This window comes from Asparagus officinalis, chromosome 1, assembly GCF_001876935.1.
Source record: "Asparagus officinalis chromosome 1, Aspof.V1, whole genome shotgun sequence".
In the NCBI taxonomy this organism is placed as follows: Eukaryota; Viridiplantae; Streptophyta; class Magnoliopsida; order Asparagales; family Asparagaceae; genus Asparagus; species Asparagus officinalis.
In genome coordinates this window covers 7,409,356-7,429,561 of record NC_033794.1, presented here as the reverse complement: position 1 = coordinate 7,429,561, position 20,206 = coordinate 7,409,356, and the positions used below count along the sequence as shown (strand labels likewise).

Below are 20,206 nucleotides of genomic sequence, written 5' to 3'. Positions count from 1 at the left end.
GCCATCTCTGATAATAAGAAATAAGAGTTCATGAGTCAAAATGGACATATATATATATATATATATATATACATAATGTATCACCATACGATTTTCACAACATACAATATTCACACAAATACTTTAAATTTATACGAAAATAGTTGATATACATACATAACGTATCACCATACGATTTTCACAACATACAATATTCACACAAATACTTTAAATTTATACGAAAATAGTTGCTATAAAAAAAATTTCTCAAATTTTGAGATATACGCATATATCGTCCTCGCTCATACTAGGAATTCCTTACGGACTCTATACATGAATCCTAAGAAACTCTAACCTAGCTCCACGACTCGACATATGATGATCCTATGGATACTGGAACTAGAGCTCTGATACCAACTGTGACGCCCCTGGGTTTACACTAGGCTGCAGTCCGAGGTGAAACCAGAAATGTCAAACCTGCCATGCACCACACCGTGCAATAACATGTTTCACCATCACAATTACTATCTCTCTAGTGGAATCAACAACAGGTGTATTTAATTGCAAAAACCGACCTGGTTTCAGCCTTGGCGCTGAAACCAGGTCGGTTTTTGTGAAAAAACTTTCGAAACTTCACGGGAGTTTTCCCAGTACAAAAAAAAAAAAAATGAACTACGAAACTTCACGGGAGTTCAACTCCCGTGAAGTTTCGGATAAAAATTTTCAAAAACCGACCTGGTTTCAGCTCCAGGGCTGAAACCAGGTCGGTTTTTGCAATTAAATCTGAAATAGGTTGTTTTCTGCGATTAAATTTGTAAATAGGTTGGTTTTGAAAATTTGTCCTACAATGCACTCTTCAAATATAATTATTATTTATTTTTTTAGTAAATCTTTTTCTTTGGGAAAGTTCAAGATTCACTATTTATACTATAATAAATACTACAATAATGTTTACCGTAGTATTATTACTATAGCCAACATGAAACCGATTGGGTTTTTTAAAAAATGTTACTGCACCACACGGGAGCACTGTATCAAAGGAGATATACTGTAGCAATCCAAAAAATTAAAAAACTGTAGCAGTTAAAATTGGATTACTGCATCGAAAAAAAAATATACAGTCCTTTGTACGGTCTTCACACTAGTTTATTGAATTTGAAAATTTTAACATTGCTTCAAATATAATTATTATTTATTTCCATAGTGCAGTACAAGCGCTAATTATTAAATTCGCTGAAACTTACAGCTATAGTTGATGGTGCGTGATTCAAATTTCTTTCATTTTTATTTTATAGTTGTATTATGTTTTTTTTTTAATATCGGATTTCCTTCGGTATTATGTACGTTGGTTGTAATTAGATATAAATTTAAAGCCCTGCATCTCAGTGAACAAGATTTACCCTTGTGACTTATGTTCAGATATGCGTAAGTTGCAATCGCGGTATTTTTTAGCTAAATATATACGAGGTTCTAATATTTGCAACTAGAACCAACCTCATTCACTTAAAAAAAAAATTAGAAATAAGCTTATAAACACTAAAAATAAGCAAATAATTGAATTACCAACTGCAGTTACAATTGCTCACTTGAAGAACTAATTTTAACAAGAGTAGTGCTACAGGGACCCCAAATAAGGGACCCCTGAGGGGACGTGTGAGGTGTCAGCTCCTGAGAGGCTGATTTACTGTTCATGAACGGTAAATCAGCCCTCCAGGGGCTGGAGGGCTGACACCTCACCCGTCCCCTCAGGGGTCCCTATTTTGGGGTCCATGAAGAGTTTTCCTTTTAACAAAATCTCAATTCAACCCTTCTGGATTGAAACCTTCCTAAAATTTGAACTATTCTCAAATAACACCAAAAAGCTTAAAAAAATGACACACCACACGAAAAATGTTATCTCAATTTATCCGCCAATTTTTTGCAAGTGTTTTAGGTGACAATTTTAAAAAAGTATTTTGTGGTAACTCAAATTAGGCTTCGGGGGGTATATGAAAATTACCCTCTTTCTCTTCCTCCTGCCGCAATCAGAGGTTTCAACGCGAAACGAGGATCCGCCTCTTGAAAAAGAGTTAACTTTTTCCATCTCCAGCTTCTCTTACTCATCAATCAGGGCTTTGCACTCCGTCATTTGATCATTCACGTTTCCTCGAATCCCCAAAAAGGTGAGGAAATAGCGATATTGAAGTAAAATTCTTATTTTAAATGAAATTCTTAGCAATTTGTTTACAGATTTATACAATAATTTAGCTAAAGATTGCTACTTGATGCATACCTCCCTTTACCGAAATAATTTACTCTTGTTTATAGAATCTTTGATCAAATAATTGGATTGCTTGACTGCATATGCGCATAATTAGGTTGAAAAAGCTCATAACTTTGATCGGATTGAGCTCCGAGCTCTGCGATCCCTCTTTGTTTCGCTGATTCTAGTAGCTCTACCTGATTTGTTCTTAATTTATTTAAGTGTAGATCCGATTGAGTAAATATTAATTTTTCTTAATTAATCTCTGAAAAGATCGATTTTTTATTGTTAAATTATATCTGGGTTTTACACATATATCTCAATAAAAGGCGATTCTTTGATTTATTCGATTGTATAGGTTCTGCTTATTTGTATTTTTATTTTATTTTATTTTTTCCCTTCCAGCAGTCAGGAATATGTTCAGAGAATGAATGTACTAGAAAAGTCGATGCTGATACACAAAGAGAATGTTTAGAGGACTGAAAATGTTTAATTTTAACTTTTCTTAGTAATTTCTCAAGTAAAGGTCAACCTTTAAACTTGTTAATTTATATATATATTTTTTGCACATGAATCTTCATATATACTCCCATTATTTGTTTTTTCTAGATGTGGTTATTACCTCTTCTATGCAAGTAATGGTGTTAAGTCGAATTGTTTATGACTTGCTTTTTACCAGTGCTTTAGGTTGCAAACCTTTTTGTTTTCAGATATTATTCGGCACCATGATAAATTTGCTTTGTGATTTTTTTCCTCAAGTGCACATCAACATATTAAATTGCAATAGACCTTGCTAATACCCATGGCAGTTCATCGCCAAGTTCATTATTCTCCAATTCCTGTAGAAGATTTCAACGATAATTGTGACATTCAGTACAAATATACTCCTAAGGCTCTTGTTAGAGAGTTCCATGGAAATCAATTGTTCTAGCAATTTTTCTTCTCTTGATGGGAACAACTTTTCTCCTGCTTGCCTTGTTTGTTTTCACTTGTCACGTGGATGCTGATATATCTTAGGGATACGGTTTATTTGTGATCGGATTACTTGCTTTTCTTCCTGGTATGAATCCAATACTTAATCTTAGCTTTTATAGTTTTTGTTTGTTTGCGCGGTTCTTTGAAATACGCAGGTAGTTCATAAATATTTGGTAGAAGTTTATACAAGTGTGTGAATATGTATCGTGATACCGAGGGTATTATCTTTGAATATCAAGTCTACACCTGAGTTTTTAACTCTCGAGCAATTACAAGTAAACATAGTGTTTGGTTGGAAAATTGAAATAAGAAAATAGAGAATTAAATTTGTATTATTCTCTCTGACAGACTCAGAAAAAGAAATTAATTATAATTCTCTTGATATGATTTCCCTCTAACAGACTTAGAAAAAGAAATTACAATCTTCTTGAATCGGATTCCCGATTTACAAAAGAGAAGAGGATCGACGGAGATCCCCGCCTTTGTTTAAAACTAGGTTCTGCACGGTAGCGATGTGATGCCTCCCTCGAAACTCGCATCGAGTTTGCTTCTCGTTGACGATCCGACAATCTCACTTCACTGGAACGATTAATGCAACTTGTGTGACAAGTTTTAAGATAACTTTTAACAAGTTTTAGAACTCCGAATGAGTTTAAACTCTGTAACAGAGTTGATTTGAAATGAAAATCGGTTTTAAACCAAGGATGAAAGCTCCAAGAACTCTCTGTTGCCGAGGATGCTCTTGGTCGAAGAATGCCGACTTCTCCTTTGTGTCGTTTTGATCTCGAAAATTTCAGATCGAAGATCCCCCAACTCAGCAGAGTTTTTCGTCATTTATAGGGTTTTTAGGGGTGTAACCGTTCCCTAAAATCTCTCATTAATGGGGTGTAACCGACCTCATTTCGTGAAAAACGATTTTGAAGCCGTTCAAGGATTTAAGGGGTGTAATCTTCTCCCTAAAATCTCTCCATAACGGGGTGTAACCGGCCCCATTAAGTGAAGATACAGTTTTGAAATCGTTCAGGTTCTGTTTGAACCAGTCAAACAGAGAAAACGCGGGCCCGACCCTTACGTTTTGATGTTGCAACGCATGGATGACCTCTGCGTTTTGATGTTGCAACGCAGGGATGACCTCTCCGTTTTGATATTGTAATGTAGGGATGACCTCTGCGTTTTGATGTTGTAACGTAGGGATGACCTCTGCGTTTTGATGTTGTAACGCATAAATGACCTCTGCGTTTTGATGTGAAGAGACCATCAATTTGTTGTCTCTTTTGCTAGAGCGTTGTAAAAATCGTCATCTTGTAATTTTCGTCTTGGTTCCTTGGAATATGAGAATCATCAGATTGTATCTCCCGATGTTGATTGTGAAGACTGTTGAATTAGAGCTTTCATCGGTTGTTGTGAAGGTTGTCAAATTGTAACCTTCATCAATCTATGTGAAAGTTTTCTAATTGTAACCTTCTGGAAGCTGTCAAATTGTAACTTCCATCATTAGTGTTTGATGGGGACCAGCTATCTGCAGTAATTTTTAGACGACTTACACATAGAGGCATACTTAATCTTGAGATGTTTAAGAGAAACGATGCAAACTTGATTGGTCGCAAAGAGCATCTTAGCATAATATCTTTATGAATATTTTCATAGAAATTTGTGCTTAACATTCCATCTGATCGTGCATATTGTCTGAAATTATGTGCGACATCTATATGATATTGTATAATTCTATGGATGATTAGAGAGAGGGGAATGGTGGAGTAACATTAGAGGAGTTTCACCACTCATTGTCACTGAGATTCAAGAAGGTGAATTTTTTATAATGTTAAAAGCCTAAAATTTGGCGAGCTAATCTGAATATAATGACATTGGTGTTGTATCTTGATATTAGGTAATACATGGCATGATTGAGTTAATGATAGTTAGCATGGAAACCCGTATGTTTTATATTTGTGGCACAAATAATAGAGTTCATAAGGTTTCATTTCATGCATAAGCATTTATATATGGTGAAGGTATGTGTTACGTTGTGTGATTCTGAGTTTGTTCGGCTGTTAGCTAATGAAGGCATTTAGCAGTACTTTTTCACTATTCTATTATTCTTCTTCGTGAGAAATCTGCATTTATGAGCTTTAGATAAGTGGTATTAGAGAATCTCTTTGTAATGTCTCCCCCTTCTTTTTTCCAGTTGATCCCATGTTGAATTTGCCTGAATCCACCGAACTGTGTAAATTCCTTGTGATCAACTTGCCTGAATCCACCGAACTGTGAGAAATCAACTACTTGAAAATGATATGAAAAGTGATAATGATATGCAGACGTAGACACAACTTACTCTGCATATCATTTTCATGACTAAATGTCTTGACACTGATTCAAATAGAATTCAACTCAGTTTGTGAGCTGTTAATTATTTTCTTAAAATAGTTGAAGTACGAGAAATTAAGGAAGTTCTTTGAGAAAAGACTGTTGTCAATGCACACATGCAACCATTATCACTTAGTTTAACAAGCTTTTGTGGGTTTAGCTGTGTACTTTCCAAAATTTACTTAAATAATGTGATAGTACCAAATCTAATAACTAAGAATATCATTTAAGATGCTAATAGGTTTGCATAATTCTAAATATGATACTAAATATCATATATTAGGCTGAATAAAGAATACGAGTAGATCACCTTTTCTTTATAGCAAAGAAGGATATCTTTACCAGAACATACATGCATGTTGATGTATACAGTTAAGTTTGTGGCAGTTATACTTCCTCATCGAAGAATTCTTAGCCATCTTACAGATGGACTTAATTAAGTGCATTGGTTTCTGTCCTAATTTTATTGCAGATACAACCCCCCCCCCCCCCCACACACACACACACACACAAAAAAAAACTCACCTTTTACTAGAATTTATGTCCTCTTAAAATTCCATAAAATACATGTAAATCTCATTGTACTGGCAATACCTTCCTTCTAGCTCACTTATTTTCAGGAGATATTCCATTTCCTGCATACAATCGCTGATTGGTTTTGATATGCTGCAGGCTTCTATGAGACAAGGGTTGCATATTATTCATGAAGGGGTTCGCAGGGTATAATTTCACTTCCCTCTGGTTATTGCAGAGTTTTATTATTTGGTAATTGGAAATATTAAAATTTTTAGTCCAACAAATCTGGTGGTTACATAGGCTTTATTGTGTAGGTGAGATTTGCTCTAATATATAGTTGTTATTTCCTTGTGGGAGCTCTTATTTTTTTAATGAACCTGGTTTATTTGAGCTAGCTGGTGTACTTTTTTTATGCTCTAGTTTTAGTGGATTTGAAATCCCTTGAAATCTTGCATGATATTTTCAACAATAGCTAGCCAGTTCATCGCTTGAACGTTAAATTATTTGTCCATTCTGTTGGATCGAGGACAACTTTTTGAAACTTTATACACTTCAAAGGAAGGAAACTTGTAGGGGATTGAGCTTTCAAAACGCATATAAGATGACCCTCTGTAGCAAATTATATTATATCACATATAATGAAGAATAAGCAAAATTACTGTACATTACTATCCACTTAAAATCATAATTATCCTAATTCACATATAGATTGTACTGGTTCAGTAGTTTACTTTATATTAATTTTTCAATTATCTGAACTAACTTATACTGAATGAAATTGAAATAAAAGAAAATGTATTAGCTACTTCAGAGACTAGATAAAAACATAATCATGATAGTGATAATACCATTTCCATTTTGGCTAAATTACCAGACTAGTATATGTAGTTGCCACATCTTACCAACAAGCACTAGTAGAAAACCACGTATTCTAGACGGAATATCCTAGACGGAATTTTTTCCGTCTAGAATGTATTAAACTAGACGGAAAATTTCCGTCTAGAATATTCCGTCTAGGATAAAACATTCTAGACGGAAATTTCCGTCTAGAATAGTATCCTAGACGGTTGTTTTATTTTTATTATTTTTTTTTAAAATTTCCACGTATCCTAGACGGAAATTTCCGTCTAGGATGTATCCTAGACGGAAATTTCCGTCTAGAACGCGTGGAAATTTAAAAAAAATATCTAAGGCGCCAAAACCGCATCCGCCCTTCTTTTCCCCCCAAATCTCACCTAAAAATAACTCCCTGCCTAAAATAACTCCCTGGCCGCCCTAATCTCACCTCCCTGGGCCCCCGTCAGCAGTTGCAGAGCAAGAGAAGGCATTGACCCCTGAAGAGGGATATAAGAAGGAGTTGGCGAAGCCCTGCGAGCTCTATGTCTGTAATCTCCCCAGGCTTTCGGATCTCTTCAAGCCTTATGGAACTGTTCATTCGGTTGAGGTATGTGAGATTTGAGATGGGTCTGTTTGGTTTGGGGATTTTTTTATGCCCATGATTTGTTTTCCAAAATGCTTAACTTTATATCAACTTAGACAAAATTAGCGACTTGAACCCAAATAATAGCTACTTATACATCAAATTAGCAAGTTAGACCTAAATATAGCTACAGGAATGCAGTTTTTGAGATGGGTTTATTCGGTATGAGGGATTTTGGATGCCCATGAATTGTTTGACAGAATGCTTGAGTGGGTGTTGTAGTTTTGGTTTTATGTTGACTCTTGGTTCAATGCATCTATGATGGCATAGTAGAAAGTGTTTTCAGTTATTGTTTATACTGCTCTATAGTTGAAGTTATTTATACATTAGCTCAAATATTGCTTCATGAACTTTGCAAAGTGAAATAGAATTCTTGTTTCGGATGACACAAGCGATACAAGCCTGTGAAATAGAATTCTAGGTTAACTATGGCTTGCAAGTTAGGCCTAGTTTTTTAGTTAAAGAATATATCAAAACCCAGGACATCTGTTTTTATTTAGTAGCTAACTTATGAGTATTGGGAGTAAATGAAGTATGTACTTGCTATGAAATTAAAATGTATTATTTAAACAGACTGTTATATTGTAATGTCACTTGCAGTGCCTTAAGCATTTAAGGAATTAAATAAGTTTCATGAAGTGCTTAAATAACAGAAGATGTCTTTTTTTGTCTGTGCATATGCATTTTTTAACTGTACCTAATTACCAATATGCTATGTTGGTATGACATTATGCTGCACATCGACTCACTCTGACCGCAACCTGGAGTCTTTAGCTCATCTCTTCAGGATGACCATTTGGAACAGATTTTTTTAACTGTATTAGATAACACAAATCCAACATGCTTTTGTTTACCAAATTTTTGTTGACACATGAGTCAGACATCACTAGCCAGTTGATGTTTCTAAGTTTCTTTTATATCATTGTGATTGGAATATTCATTTTTGGAACTTCTGTTGTAAGACGCTTTTAGCTATCTTCCCAACAAAAAAAAAAAAAAAAAAAAAAAAAAAAAAAAAACTGTAGCAAGTATCATAGACGGAAATTCCGTCTAGGATGCTCAAATTCTGTCTAGGATGCATTTTTAAAAAAAATTTAAAAAAAAAATTTAAAAAATCAATTTCCGTCTAGAATGATTATTCTAGAAGGAAATTTCCGTCTAGAATACTCATTCTAGACGGAAATTTTTTCCGTCTAGAATGTATTATTCTAGACGGAAATTCCGTCTAGAATAATCCGTCTAGGATGTATTCTAGACGGTTTTTTATTCCGTCTGGAATATTCCGTCTAGAATGTATTCTAGACGGAATTTCCGTCTAGAATACTACATCCTAGACGGAAACATTCTAGACACGTATTCTAGACGGAATTCCGTCTAGAATATACATCCTAGACGGAATTATTAGTATCCTAGACGGAAAATTCCGTCTAGGATACCTTATTTTTTAGCAGTGAAGGCATATTTAGTTGAAGAAGTGAGAATAAGGTATAAAAACTCTCTCTAAGGTATAAAAACTCTTTCTTCTTGCTGATTTGGCAGAAGATGATGATGTGTGAAAGTTAGTTGGGTTCATTTGGCATTGGAAAGCGGGTTCAAATTGGAATGAAAACTGGGGAATTAGGGTTCTTAGTGTTTAGGGAATTTGCAGGGAAGAGCTCAAAACTGAAAGGGGAATTTTATCCCCTTGTTTTTCTAATGGCGGGTTCACCCCAAACTTGGTGTGTTGGGGTTTTAGAATATGTAGATCAAGTTTAACGGAGCGGATCATCCATAATGTCGCTCAATCATGTGAGATTTTAGAGGCGTCAAGGAGGAAATCCCCTCCTATGACAAGGATACCCATTAATCTATATATATATATATATATTTTAAAACAGACGAACAAAAAAGCAAATTCTATTTCGTGCTGACCAAATTAGGCACAACCGCACAGTCCAACTATCCTAATCAACGTGGAGATGGTCCAGACCCACAATTCCATTCTATTCATATGGTTTTCCTTGGAATGTAATCTCCTATAAGTGAGAGATAAAACAAGAAAGAAAGAAAAGATGATAACAAAAAAACATCGATTTTTTACTTGATTTGGCAATTGACTACATCTCACAGCCATGCATTGACTTTTTTCCCTTTTGATGAAGCTACAGCTACAAGAGAGAACGCACACAATTCATTAGGCACCACAACTCTATCAGAATGGTCTCCTACTCGAAATCAACAATTTTGCATTCAATTTATAATTACATCATCATTAATCTAGATAATTAAATAATTAAAATGGTGCAATAGGTTCTAAGACTGAGAGTGGTTTTAGAATAAAAATTTGATTAGGAAAATTTTTTAAAGAATTAAAACTTTTAACATATAATTCCAAAAAGAATCTAGTTTATTCTTTGGTAAAAGTTCTGTGGAGGTATCTGATGTATCAGTCAAATATCGCCTAGGTCCTTAATGTTTCAAAGTCTTTAGTGGTTGTCCTTAACATTACATACATCACCATTCTAAGTCCTTTTTACAAACTTTCACTAAATATTGCTGAAGTAGCATGACGTAGCTCTGCCAACTCACTATCCAGGCAGCAAAAAGAAAATAACTGATAATTCATGTTTTTCCTACTACAACTCTATCACATCAATAAAAAATTAGTGAAATTAGAAGTTTATCCCACCACGTCATTGACATATCAGCAAGATTCAAAGATAGTTTGTAAAAAGAACCTATACTGATGATGAAGGTAACGTTAAGGCAATTTAAGGTTAAAAGGAGCAGGATGTCTGAAGGCGCAAGTTAGCGGGCGATCTACTCTCCTCTATCCTACGCCCCTGCTTAGTTTTTAATGGCGAAGAAGAAGAATAGAAGTGGAAGAAAGATACTCACTATTGCTCTGCGATCTAAAAGCTCTTGTTCGCAAGCTCTCGAGGATCAATTTGATACTAATCTTGTGGAAGATGATGATGAACTCAGCGAAGATGTAATGGGCTCGACAGGTCCAAAAGGAGAGAGGATGAAGAAATCAATGGAGGAAATCCTAAGATCTACAGATTTCTTGACTGGAAGGAATTCAAGCTCAATATCTCAGAAATGGAGTCGGCAGCTCATCTAGGGCCTCCTGGGCTGATGAGGTCGAATTGGTGGTGATTCCCCCTGTTTCTTCTTTTTCCCAAGCTTTAAAATCTAAATCCACAAGTGTTCTTAGCTCAGATCAAGAGATTTCAAGAGTTATTTCTGATGTTGTTACTGTTCCATTGACTGAAACTGTGGAAATTAATTCTGATGAATTAGTAAATGAGAGTGCTAAGTCTAATATTGATTCAGTATCTTCTGGGAAACTGAAATATGAAGAAAGGGATAAATCTAATAGTACTAATGATAATATGGAAAAACCTGATCCAATACCTAGAAAAACCTTCGCAAGCCTGTTTGCTGATAACAGGAAATCAGGTAATGGTCTGCCTCTGAGCTACATACCATCTTCCCAATCAAAAACTACCTCTTTTACTATTGATGAAGAGAAAGAAGGGGAACAATTGTGGAGAAATGCCTTAATAGGGCATGTTATTGGCTTAAATGTTAAATTTAAATCAATAGAGAGAGAGAGAGAGTAAAACTTGTGTCAACTTAAGTGGATGTCCACTAAGTTTCTTAGCCATTGATGATCACTTGATTGAGCTGCTTTGTGGATGATCCGATTCGTTAAACTTGATCTACATATTCTAAAACCCCATCACACCAAATTTGGGTTGAATCCGTCATGGTTTGACCCTTCATCCACTCGTATCAATTTTAACGGTTTCAAATGAATAGAACTTTTTACATGGTTTGACGGAGGGTCAAACCACGATGGGTTCACCCCAAATTTGGTGTGTTGGGGTTTTAGAATATGTAGATCAAGTTTAACGGAGTGGGTCATCCACAAAGCAGCTCAATCAAGTGATCATCAATGGCTAAGAAACTTAGTGGATCAGGAACTCTAACTTTATTCCCTCTACCCCTGATCCTTGCCTTGTTGGATTATTTAACGATCTAGATATGAAAAGTTGAACTAGAAATTCAGATTAAAGTTACCTCGCAGCCATGACTACAGAACTTTTTCGCAGCAAATTTTTTAATCATGGCCACAATAAACATTATACCTTGGCCGCAGCAACCATGGCAAACTGATGTAAAATATTTTATTATTTTTTTGTATGCATGGCAAACTGCTGCCCTCGGCCATGGGCCATGGCTGCTGAAAAGTCTGCGGCCATGGGCCATGCTGGCGAAAGTTCTGCAGCCATGGCCATGGTTCGCTCCTCGCGGAAGAATATGCGGAGCGGCGGGGATGCGACCGGCGACGGAGGGCTGGGTTGTAGTGGTTTTGGTTGATGCGGGGGCAGTCCTGCCTTCTAAGTGGGTTTTGGGTTAGGGTTTTAGTTAATTAGTTAATTAATTTAATTAGTAAATATTTAGATTAATTAGTATAATTAACTACTATTTATTATTTGAGTTATATAACTCTATAACCCATTAACCTAGACCCGATCCAGTATGTAATGGACCCGACCCGCTACAGTAATAAATTGGATCCATAAAATTCTGACCCAACCCATTATGAAATAGGTCAGACCCATTAATTTTCAGACCCGAACCATTACACTTTTGACCATTCATTTTGTTTTGGTCGCTATAGATCCGTTTCAAGTCCGATTTGAGCCCACAAATAGTCGTTGGAAAGATCGTTTTGTATATTTTTCAAGTATATAGTTTTATTTTTATTTCATAAAGTTTTAATATAGGAATTTGGACAATTCATAAAAAATTATTGTATGCACATAAAGATAATTGATTTACCCTGATTGTATCCTTAATTCAGGTGGGATAAATATTTAGGTTCTTGATAAAATGGATTATAGTATTAGATCAACCTATGGGGTTAAGGAAGATCAGTAAAATAGTCACTTAGAAATTATGATAGAGTAGGTTAGTGTCTTGCCCAAAGGTGATAAACCTATAATACCCTAATTTTCTAAGGTTGAGTTTAGTCTCAATTGGACTGGAAGGTTGCACTTACCTGTTGGTGGACTACTAGTCTTGCCTAAAGATGTCTAGGACCCCTACAGAATAAGTGGTGCAAGATAGTTGAAACATGTCAGTCAGAAGAGAATAACCCTATTGCCCAAAGGTTAGGAAGTATTCAAATCAAACTAACGCTGTGTAGGCTAGTCTTGTAGGTGATTATATATCACATTGGGGGGGGGGGGGAGAATAGCATGTCAATTCACTTGCCCAAAGGTGTGATGAGATGATGCACCCGTCTGTCCAGTAGAGTGGAAGGTTGCATACGTAAAACACTCTGATCCATCCATTCTAACCCTAAATTGGATGTGGAAATGTTAAAGTTAATAAAATTAAAGGGCTCATTTAATTTATACATCCATGGTTTAATGTAGATGGATAGACAGTTTATCTAGAAGCATTTGATTGGGAATGAGCTCCTCACCGGTTCCAACTATGACAACTGGAAGATGCAAGTTAAAATAGTACTTGGGTGTCTTGACTACGACTATGTTCTCACTGAAGATAAGTTGGGTGTCTTGACTACGACTATGTTCTCACTGAAGATAAGCCAGAAGAGCCTGATGAGTCATCAAGTCTATCTGAAAAGAAATCTCAACTATGTTCTCACTGAAGATAAGCCAGAAGAGCCTGATGAGTCATCAAGTCTATCTGAAAAGAAATCTCATGCTCAGTGGGTCAAATCCAACAAGCTTGTCATGCTGATCATTAGAGCATCGGTGGACCAGACTCTTCGTGGAAGGATTCCGGCTTGCGAAACTGCTAAAGAGTTGATTGAGACCATCAAGAAGCAGTTTGAAGGATCCGTTAGAGCGAGACAGCAAAGTTATCTGGTCAAACTCATTAATTTGAAATATGATAGAAGTGGTGATGTTCGTCAGCACATTTTGAAGGTCTCTCAGTTGATCATTCGTCAAGGAGTTGGCACTTCAATTAGAGGATGATCTGATGGTTCATTTTGTAGTTGCTTCTCTACCAAGCAAATTTGATATTTTTAAGGTGAACTACAGTTCTCAAGATAGGAAATAGGACTTGAATGAGCTTATTGCTCTATGTGTTGCTAAGAAAGAACGGCCAAAAATAGGAAAAGCTGAGATGACAAATCTGGCACGTGGCAAGCTTGGACCAAATAAGGTAGGAAAAAAATCCTTCAAGAATCAAGGGCACAATAAGGGGAAGAAGTCTTTTGACAAATTTTCCACTGTTTCTAGCACTTCTTTAGCAAGAGAAAATGTTGAATGTTTCTTCTACAAGAAACCTGGTCATATGAAGAGAGACTGTCTGAACTATAAGCAGTGGCTGAAGAAGAAGGGAGGTAGGGATTTAGTTCATGTTTGTTGTGAAACATATTTAGTTGATGTTTCCTCAAATTCTTGGTGGATTAATTTTGGTGTCTCTGTGTATATTTCAACTTCATTACAGGGAATAATCCACAGTCGGAAGGCAAGGGAAAATCAGCAGCTTTTTTTGAGAAACTCACAGCCTTTGGAGGTGAAGCTCGTTGGGACTTTCAGTCTGCGCTTGGATTCTGCAGTTTCCTTAGTTTTATCAGACACTTTCCATGTACCTTCTATAAGAAGGAATCTTATTTCAGTTTCTAGACTTTCTGGATCTGGTTATAGCTTTGTTTTTTAGAACAATTATGTTTTATCAGAAAAGGTTTGGATATTATCGAACATGGTTTCTTAATTGACAGTCTTTATAGATTAAATCTGGATGCATCTTTTCCTTCTTCTCTATGTATGACTGTGAATTCATCTTCTTCCGGTACAAAGTGTCCTAGGCTTAATAACAATTCTTCCATACATTGGCACCAGAGATTGGGACATGCTTCAAGAAAGCGATTGAAATCCTTAGTAAAGTCTGGTGTTCTTGAACAAATAGATTTCTCTAATTTTGGTACTTGTGTTGATTGTATCAAGGGAAAGATGACTAAATTGAGAAAATTTAAAGCCACTAGGAGTGAAGGTCTCCTTAACCTTATTCATACAGATATTTGTTGACCTTTTCCACTCCCTTTCATGGTGGTCAGCGATACTTCATCTCATTGGTGGTCAGCGATACTTCATCTCCTTTATAGATGATTTTTCGCGCTATGCTTGTATTTTTCTTCTTCACCACAAATATGAGGCACTGGATGTTTTCAAGATCTTTCAAGCTGAAGTTGAAAACAGTTAGAAAGAAAGATTAAATCTGTGCGTTCTGATCGAGATGATGAATTCTATGGTAAAAGCGATCAGGACAGCACAAATCATGGTCCCTTCATTGAGTACTTGAGGTCATAAGGCATTATTTCTCAGTACACTCTCCTAGATTCTCTGTAACAAAATAGAGTAGCTGAAAGAAGAAATCGTACTTATCAAGATGCTGTTCGTAGCATGATGAGTCATTCAGATTTGCCTGAAAGTTTTGGGGGTGGGGCATTGAAGATAGCTGCATATATCATCAATCGTCTCCCTTGTAAGGCAGTAGCTGAGACCCTGTTCAAGCTTTGGACTGGTAGGGATCCTAGTCTTGGTCATCTGCGTGTTTGAGGATGTCCAGCGGAGGCACGTCCTTATAATCCAGACATTAAGAAATTAGAAGCCCGAACAGTGTCATGTCGCTTTATCGGCTATCCTGCAAGATCTAAGAGCTACAAGTTCTATTGTTCTTCTCGGTCTATCCAGTTCTTCGAGACACAGCATGCCGAGTTTCTGGAAGACCATAATGCTTCTTCAGAACCTTGTGGTCTAAGTTTTGAGGAAGTTTTAGAAGATGAGCAGTCGCTTTGCTATTAGATGTCATCTCTAGATTCCCAACTCTTCCAGATAGCATTCCACCTCCTTCTCCGGTTCAACAAACTTTTGTTCCTACGGAAGAGACATAACCTGTTAGAAGGTCCTCTAGAGTCAGAAGATCTGCCATACCTGACGACTATGAGGTCTATCTTTAGGAAAGTGGATGCATTGATCCAGAATCTGATGATCTCTTATCATGCTCAGAAGCTAGAGACAACATTCATGTAGCTGATTGGCTGAAGGCTATGGAGAAGAGCTTTAGTCAATGAAAAAGAATTATGTTTGGGAGTTGGTACCTTTGCCGAACAAAGCTAGAGCGATGGAATGCAAATGAGTCTAGACCAAAAGGGATTCTGAAGGAAACATTAAGAGATTCAAGGCCAGGCTAGTGGCCAAGGGTTTCAAGTAGAGAGAAGGGATTGATTACGTTGATACTTTTTCTTCGGTATCTAAGAAAGATTCTCTTAGGATAGTTCTTGCTCTCGTCGTCTATTTTGATCTTGAGCTCCATCAGATGGATGTCAAGACAGCATTCTTGAATGGATATCTGAATAAGGAAATCTTTATGGTGCAGCCTGAAGGATTTGAAGTTAAGGGAGATCTGGTCTGCAGATTGAAGAAGGCAATATATGGTCTCAAACAGGCTTCCAGACAGTGGTACTTAAAATTTTATCAAGTGATAACATCAAATGGCTTCCGAGAGAATCTTGTTGATCACTGCATATACCTCAAAATTAGTGGGAGCCGATTCCTCATTCTAGTATTGTATGTAGATGATATATTTCTTGTCAGCAGCGATATTCATCTCCTACATGAAACTAAGGATTTTCTTTCGAGGCATTTCAATATGAAAGACCTCGAAGATGCTCATTATGTTTTGGGCATCAAGATCCATATAGATCAGACTAAAGGCTTGTTGGGCTTATCTCAAAGTGCTTATATTGAGAAAGTCCTTCAATGATATGGCATGAAGTTTTGTGCACCAGGTGAAGCTCCAGTTGTCAAAGGAGATATGTTCAACAAATCTCAATACCCGTAAAATAACGTTGAGCGTAGGCTCGTGAACTCTGAGGAGTATGTCTCTGCAGTTGGTAGTCTAATGTATGCAGTGTCATGCATCAGACCAGACATCAGTTATATCATGGGAATATTAGGCAGGTTTTAACAAAATCCTGGTGTAGCTCATTAGAAAGTTGTAAAGAAGGTTTTGCGGTATTTGCAGAGGACCAAGGATTTCATGTTGGTCTACAGAAGGTCTGAAAATCTAGAAGTCATCGGTTATTCAGATTCAGATTTCGCAGGATGTGCTGATAGCAGGAAATCAACATTAGGTTATATATTTCTGCTTGCTGGAGGAGTAGTTTTATGAAAAAGTATCAAGCAGTCCTTAGTGACGATATCCACTATGGAGGCAAAATATGTTGCTGTTTTTGAAGCAACATTGCATGCCTCTTGGCTTAAGAATTTTATCAGTGAATTAAAGGTGGTGGATTCCATTCAGAGACCAGTAAAGTTGTATTGTGACAATCAGGCAGTCGTACAGTTTGTAAAGAACAAGAACTTTTCCAACAGGAATAAACACATCGTTGTGAAATACTTGTTAGTCCTTGATAAGGTCGAACAAGGATTGATTGAGGCTCCTCATCTGCCGACTCAGTTGATGATTGCTGATCCTTTGACCAAGGGAATTTCTCCAGGGCTCTTCAAGGAACATGTATCCAGTATGGGTGTTTTAGAGTCTTTAGATTCTATATGATCAGTGAGATTTAGTTGTAGTAGTAGTTTTGTTTTATTTTCAAGTACTATATTCTGGATTGCTTTGAGCTCATAAAGAAACTATTATGTTGATTTTGTTAGCAATTTGATATTTTCAAGCATTATGTAATTGGTCATTGTTGCTTAATATATATATTTTTAAAGTAAAGAAAAAACTAAAGTTTAAAGTAAAGAGTTTCAAGTTAATCCTAAAGAAACTCGAATTAAAGATAGTGGTCCATGAAGTCATAAAGGTTAAAGTAAAGATACTCTTAAATTTGTGCAGAAGCTGAATGTGATTGGGCATCATATTTGAGGCTTTTGTTTTAGACTAAATGTGATGGTTTTCACACGGAGGATGCCGATAAAAGTTTCAGAATGACATACACGTTTGTGTATGTTGCAGAGGACACTTAAGGGAGTACATCGGATTTGACCATAAGGGATGTACGACTCTATTACATTCCACTAAAACCACCATAAAGAAAATATATTTAGAACATTAGCGGTACTAGTGGTTGGACCGTGGAGTGACCTTGTGCCATATTAGAGCATATAATGTTTTCACAATTAACCATTAGTGGTACTTTTGTTTTAAGGAAAAGGTTTCAGAAACTATCCTAATTAGAATCACGGCAACAAATTGTTTTCTAAAATAAATGGGTGCGCACCCGACTTTAAAAGTTTTTAAAATTTTAAATGTTTTTTAAAATTAAAATGAGGTATGTTGTGCTAAGTGGGAGATTGTTGGGTTCGATTAATCCAACGAACACATGTGGCCCAACCTACTCGATTTTGGATTTGATTTAAGTTGCCATCGATTCAAGTTAGGATCAGGATGTTAACCACATGGTCTGGTTAGACAGTTTCATATTTATCAAGTTTGGTGGTTATCTTGAATATCTAAATGATAGGACCGATCGGAGTGTAATCTCACGGTTGTGATTAAACCATGATGGGTAGGGTTAATCACAAATATCTATTTAAACGTGGGAGTCCCTCCTCTCAACCGTACGCAGAAAAGAGACCAAATTTCCATCGTTGGCTACGAGAGGAGAGATGAGAAGACTTCCATTGTTTTCGACGGTGAACGGTAACTTTAATCTGAATTTCTAGTTCAAATTTTCATGTCTAGATCGTTAAAATAATCCAACATGCCTCCTCTAGCTTGTGATTCTGCTACATCTCCGAGTCCTCTGTCTCTGCCTCCTCCCCTTCCTCTAACAACATTAGCTCTCCTCTCTCTTAGTATTGAGTCTCTACTGAGGGTATTGGTTCTTGACAAGCTTTCAAGTGACCTAATTATATTTTTGCTTCTCTCGGGTCTTCCTTTTTTTCTTCTTCTTATTTGATGAATTGGGCCAACATCAGATGCTTACGATCCTCCCTGAATCTGAATTGTACATAAAGTTAAATGCATGAGAACATAGATATCAGATATCGCAAATACACTAGAACCAAATACAAATGAACCACTTGTTTGTCTCTGCTTGTCTATTTCTTTGCCTTTTCAGATGGTGGTGGAGCTGTAGGGCATTTTCTTATTGTGTGGCCTAATGTTCCACAATGGCCGCACTTGAGATTGATTGGCATTCCTTGCATTGATGCCTTGGTGGTGGCCACTGGCCGGTCCTTGACCCTTCTTCTGAGTGGTCCCTTGTTCTAGCTGTTTTTGCCCGCCCCATTTCCCTCTTCACTACTATTTTAGAAGGCAACACCATCTCTTCTCCGTCCACGTCCCAAAATCTACTCCCTTCAACTGGACTTGAGAACTTATTGTACATCATCATATAAGTTTAATTTTTATACCAATCTGACAAATACTCCTCACGTACTATTCTCGTGAACAATATAGCTGGGGGGCTGTTTGGTTCGGTTTTTTCTAAAGGGCAAAGAGGCGATTTTAGGAGAAAGCTGTCAAAATTCTGACATTTTAGCAACTTCCCCCTCTCCCCCTCACTTTCCCCTTCAAAAAAAAAAAAAAATTTCAAGAACAATGAAAATTCATGCTTCAGTATATGAATTACGTCCTTGTCTTTGTTAAATTGTGCGACTGTATTTATGCTCATGTTTCGGATGCAGCATTAAATAAAATAAATAAATAAAACTGTTGTGCAAAAAAAAATCCACATATATATTTACGACATCTCATGTCAAAGAATCATAAGTTAATGCTCCAGCTTTTCTTCAAAAAAAGAGAATATTTTTGTCGGAAGGTAAAAAGGACTTCAAAGGTTGGATCTTGGCTGTCATGCTGACCACCGACTCAAAAATTCACAACAGCATCAATTTTTTTTTGTTTTTTTGCTGCCCCTTCCGCTTTCAAAATATATATTCACAACAAAGCAAACATGCTAAATAAAATACCGTGACCCTTTGTTAATCAAGCATTAGATCGCCATCACAACGCCAAAAGCGAGTTGATATCTCCACACTCTATTAGATTACTAACCTACGGTTCTTCATCTGCCATGGACTTTTTTTTAACTTTAATTAGAGATATTCTTTTCTTTTTTTGTTTTTTTATAAAAAAAATGCTACAGACACACCTCCGGCCACACCACCAGCCACACCCCTCACCTGCTACAGTGTAGGGGGCCCCACTTGAAAATTTTTAAAAAAATTCAAGTGAGGCCCCCTGCACTGTAGCAGGTGAGGGGGTGTGGCTGATGGTGTGGCCGGAGATGTGCCTGTAGCATCCCTCTTTTTTATAACGCACGAGGGGTGCAAAATATTAGATTGGATTCTAGTCAAATAGACGACTCGGGCGGTTGGAATAGCTCTTTCCATTAACCTAGAACCCTAATATGTTTTATGAGGTTAATTAGTCCAACAAATTGACCTCAATGCTTTCTATTCTGTGTTTGTCTCGTATTGTTGTGTGATCTTCCTTGTAATTGCACAAAGACTCCTAAGTGTTCTAGTCTTCTAGAATTCTTGAAGTTTACTCACGTTTCCTACTAAAATTTAATATAATAATAATAACAGCAGCAACAACAACTATCGATTGCGTGCGTTACTAAATTAGTTCATCTTTTTATACATATTGGTATTCTACAT

At 36.6% G+C, this 20,206-nt stretch overlaps 1 protein-coding gene and 1 long non-coding RNA gene across 2 annotated transcripts; both read left to right on the top strand.

The window, feature by feature from the left end:
- Positions 1,788-13,109, top strand: LOC109847878. The gene is made up of 3 exons (XR_002248661.1): positions 1,788-2,141; positions 6,233-6,280; positions 12,986-13,109. It is a non-coding gene; the product is annotated as an uncharacterized LOC109847878 (long non-coding RNA).
- On the top strand, positions 13,224-14,300 carry LOC109847867. Its single transcript, XM_020417105.1, has 2 exons — positions 13,224-13,926; positions 14,034-14,300. Exons 1-2 carry the CDS (start codon positions 13,707-13,709, stop codon positions 14,210-14,212), a joined length of 399 nt encoding a protein of 132 aa, XP_020272694.1. The 5' UTR covers positions 13,224-13,706; the 3' UTR covers positions 14,213-14,300.

Bases quoted from the DNA above. Each gene is read 5' to 3' on its own strand.
- LOC109847867 (XM_020417105.1), top strand. From the start codon at position 13,707: ATGACAAATCTGGCACGTGGCAAGCTTGGACCAAATAAGGTAGGAAAA. The intron at 13,927-14,033 runs GTAGGGATTTAG...ACTTCATTACAG, and splicing joins GTGGCTGAAGAAGAAGGGAG to GGAATAATCCACAGTCGGAA.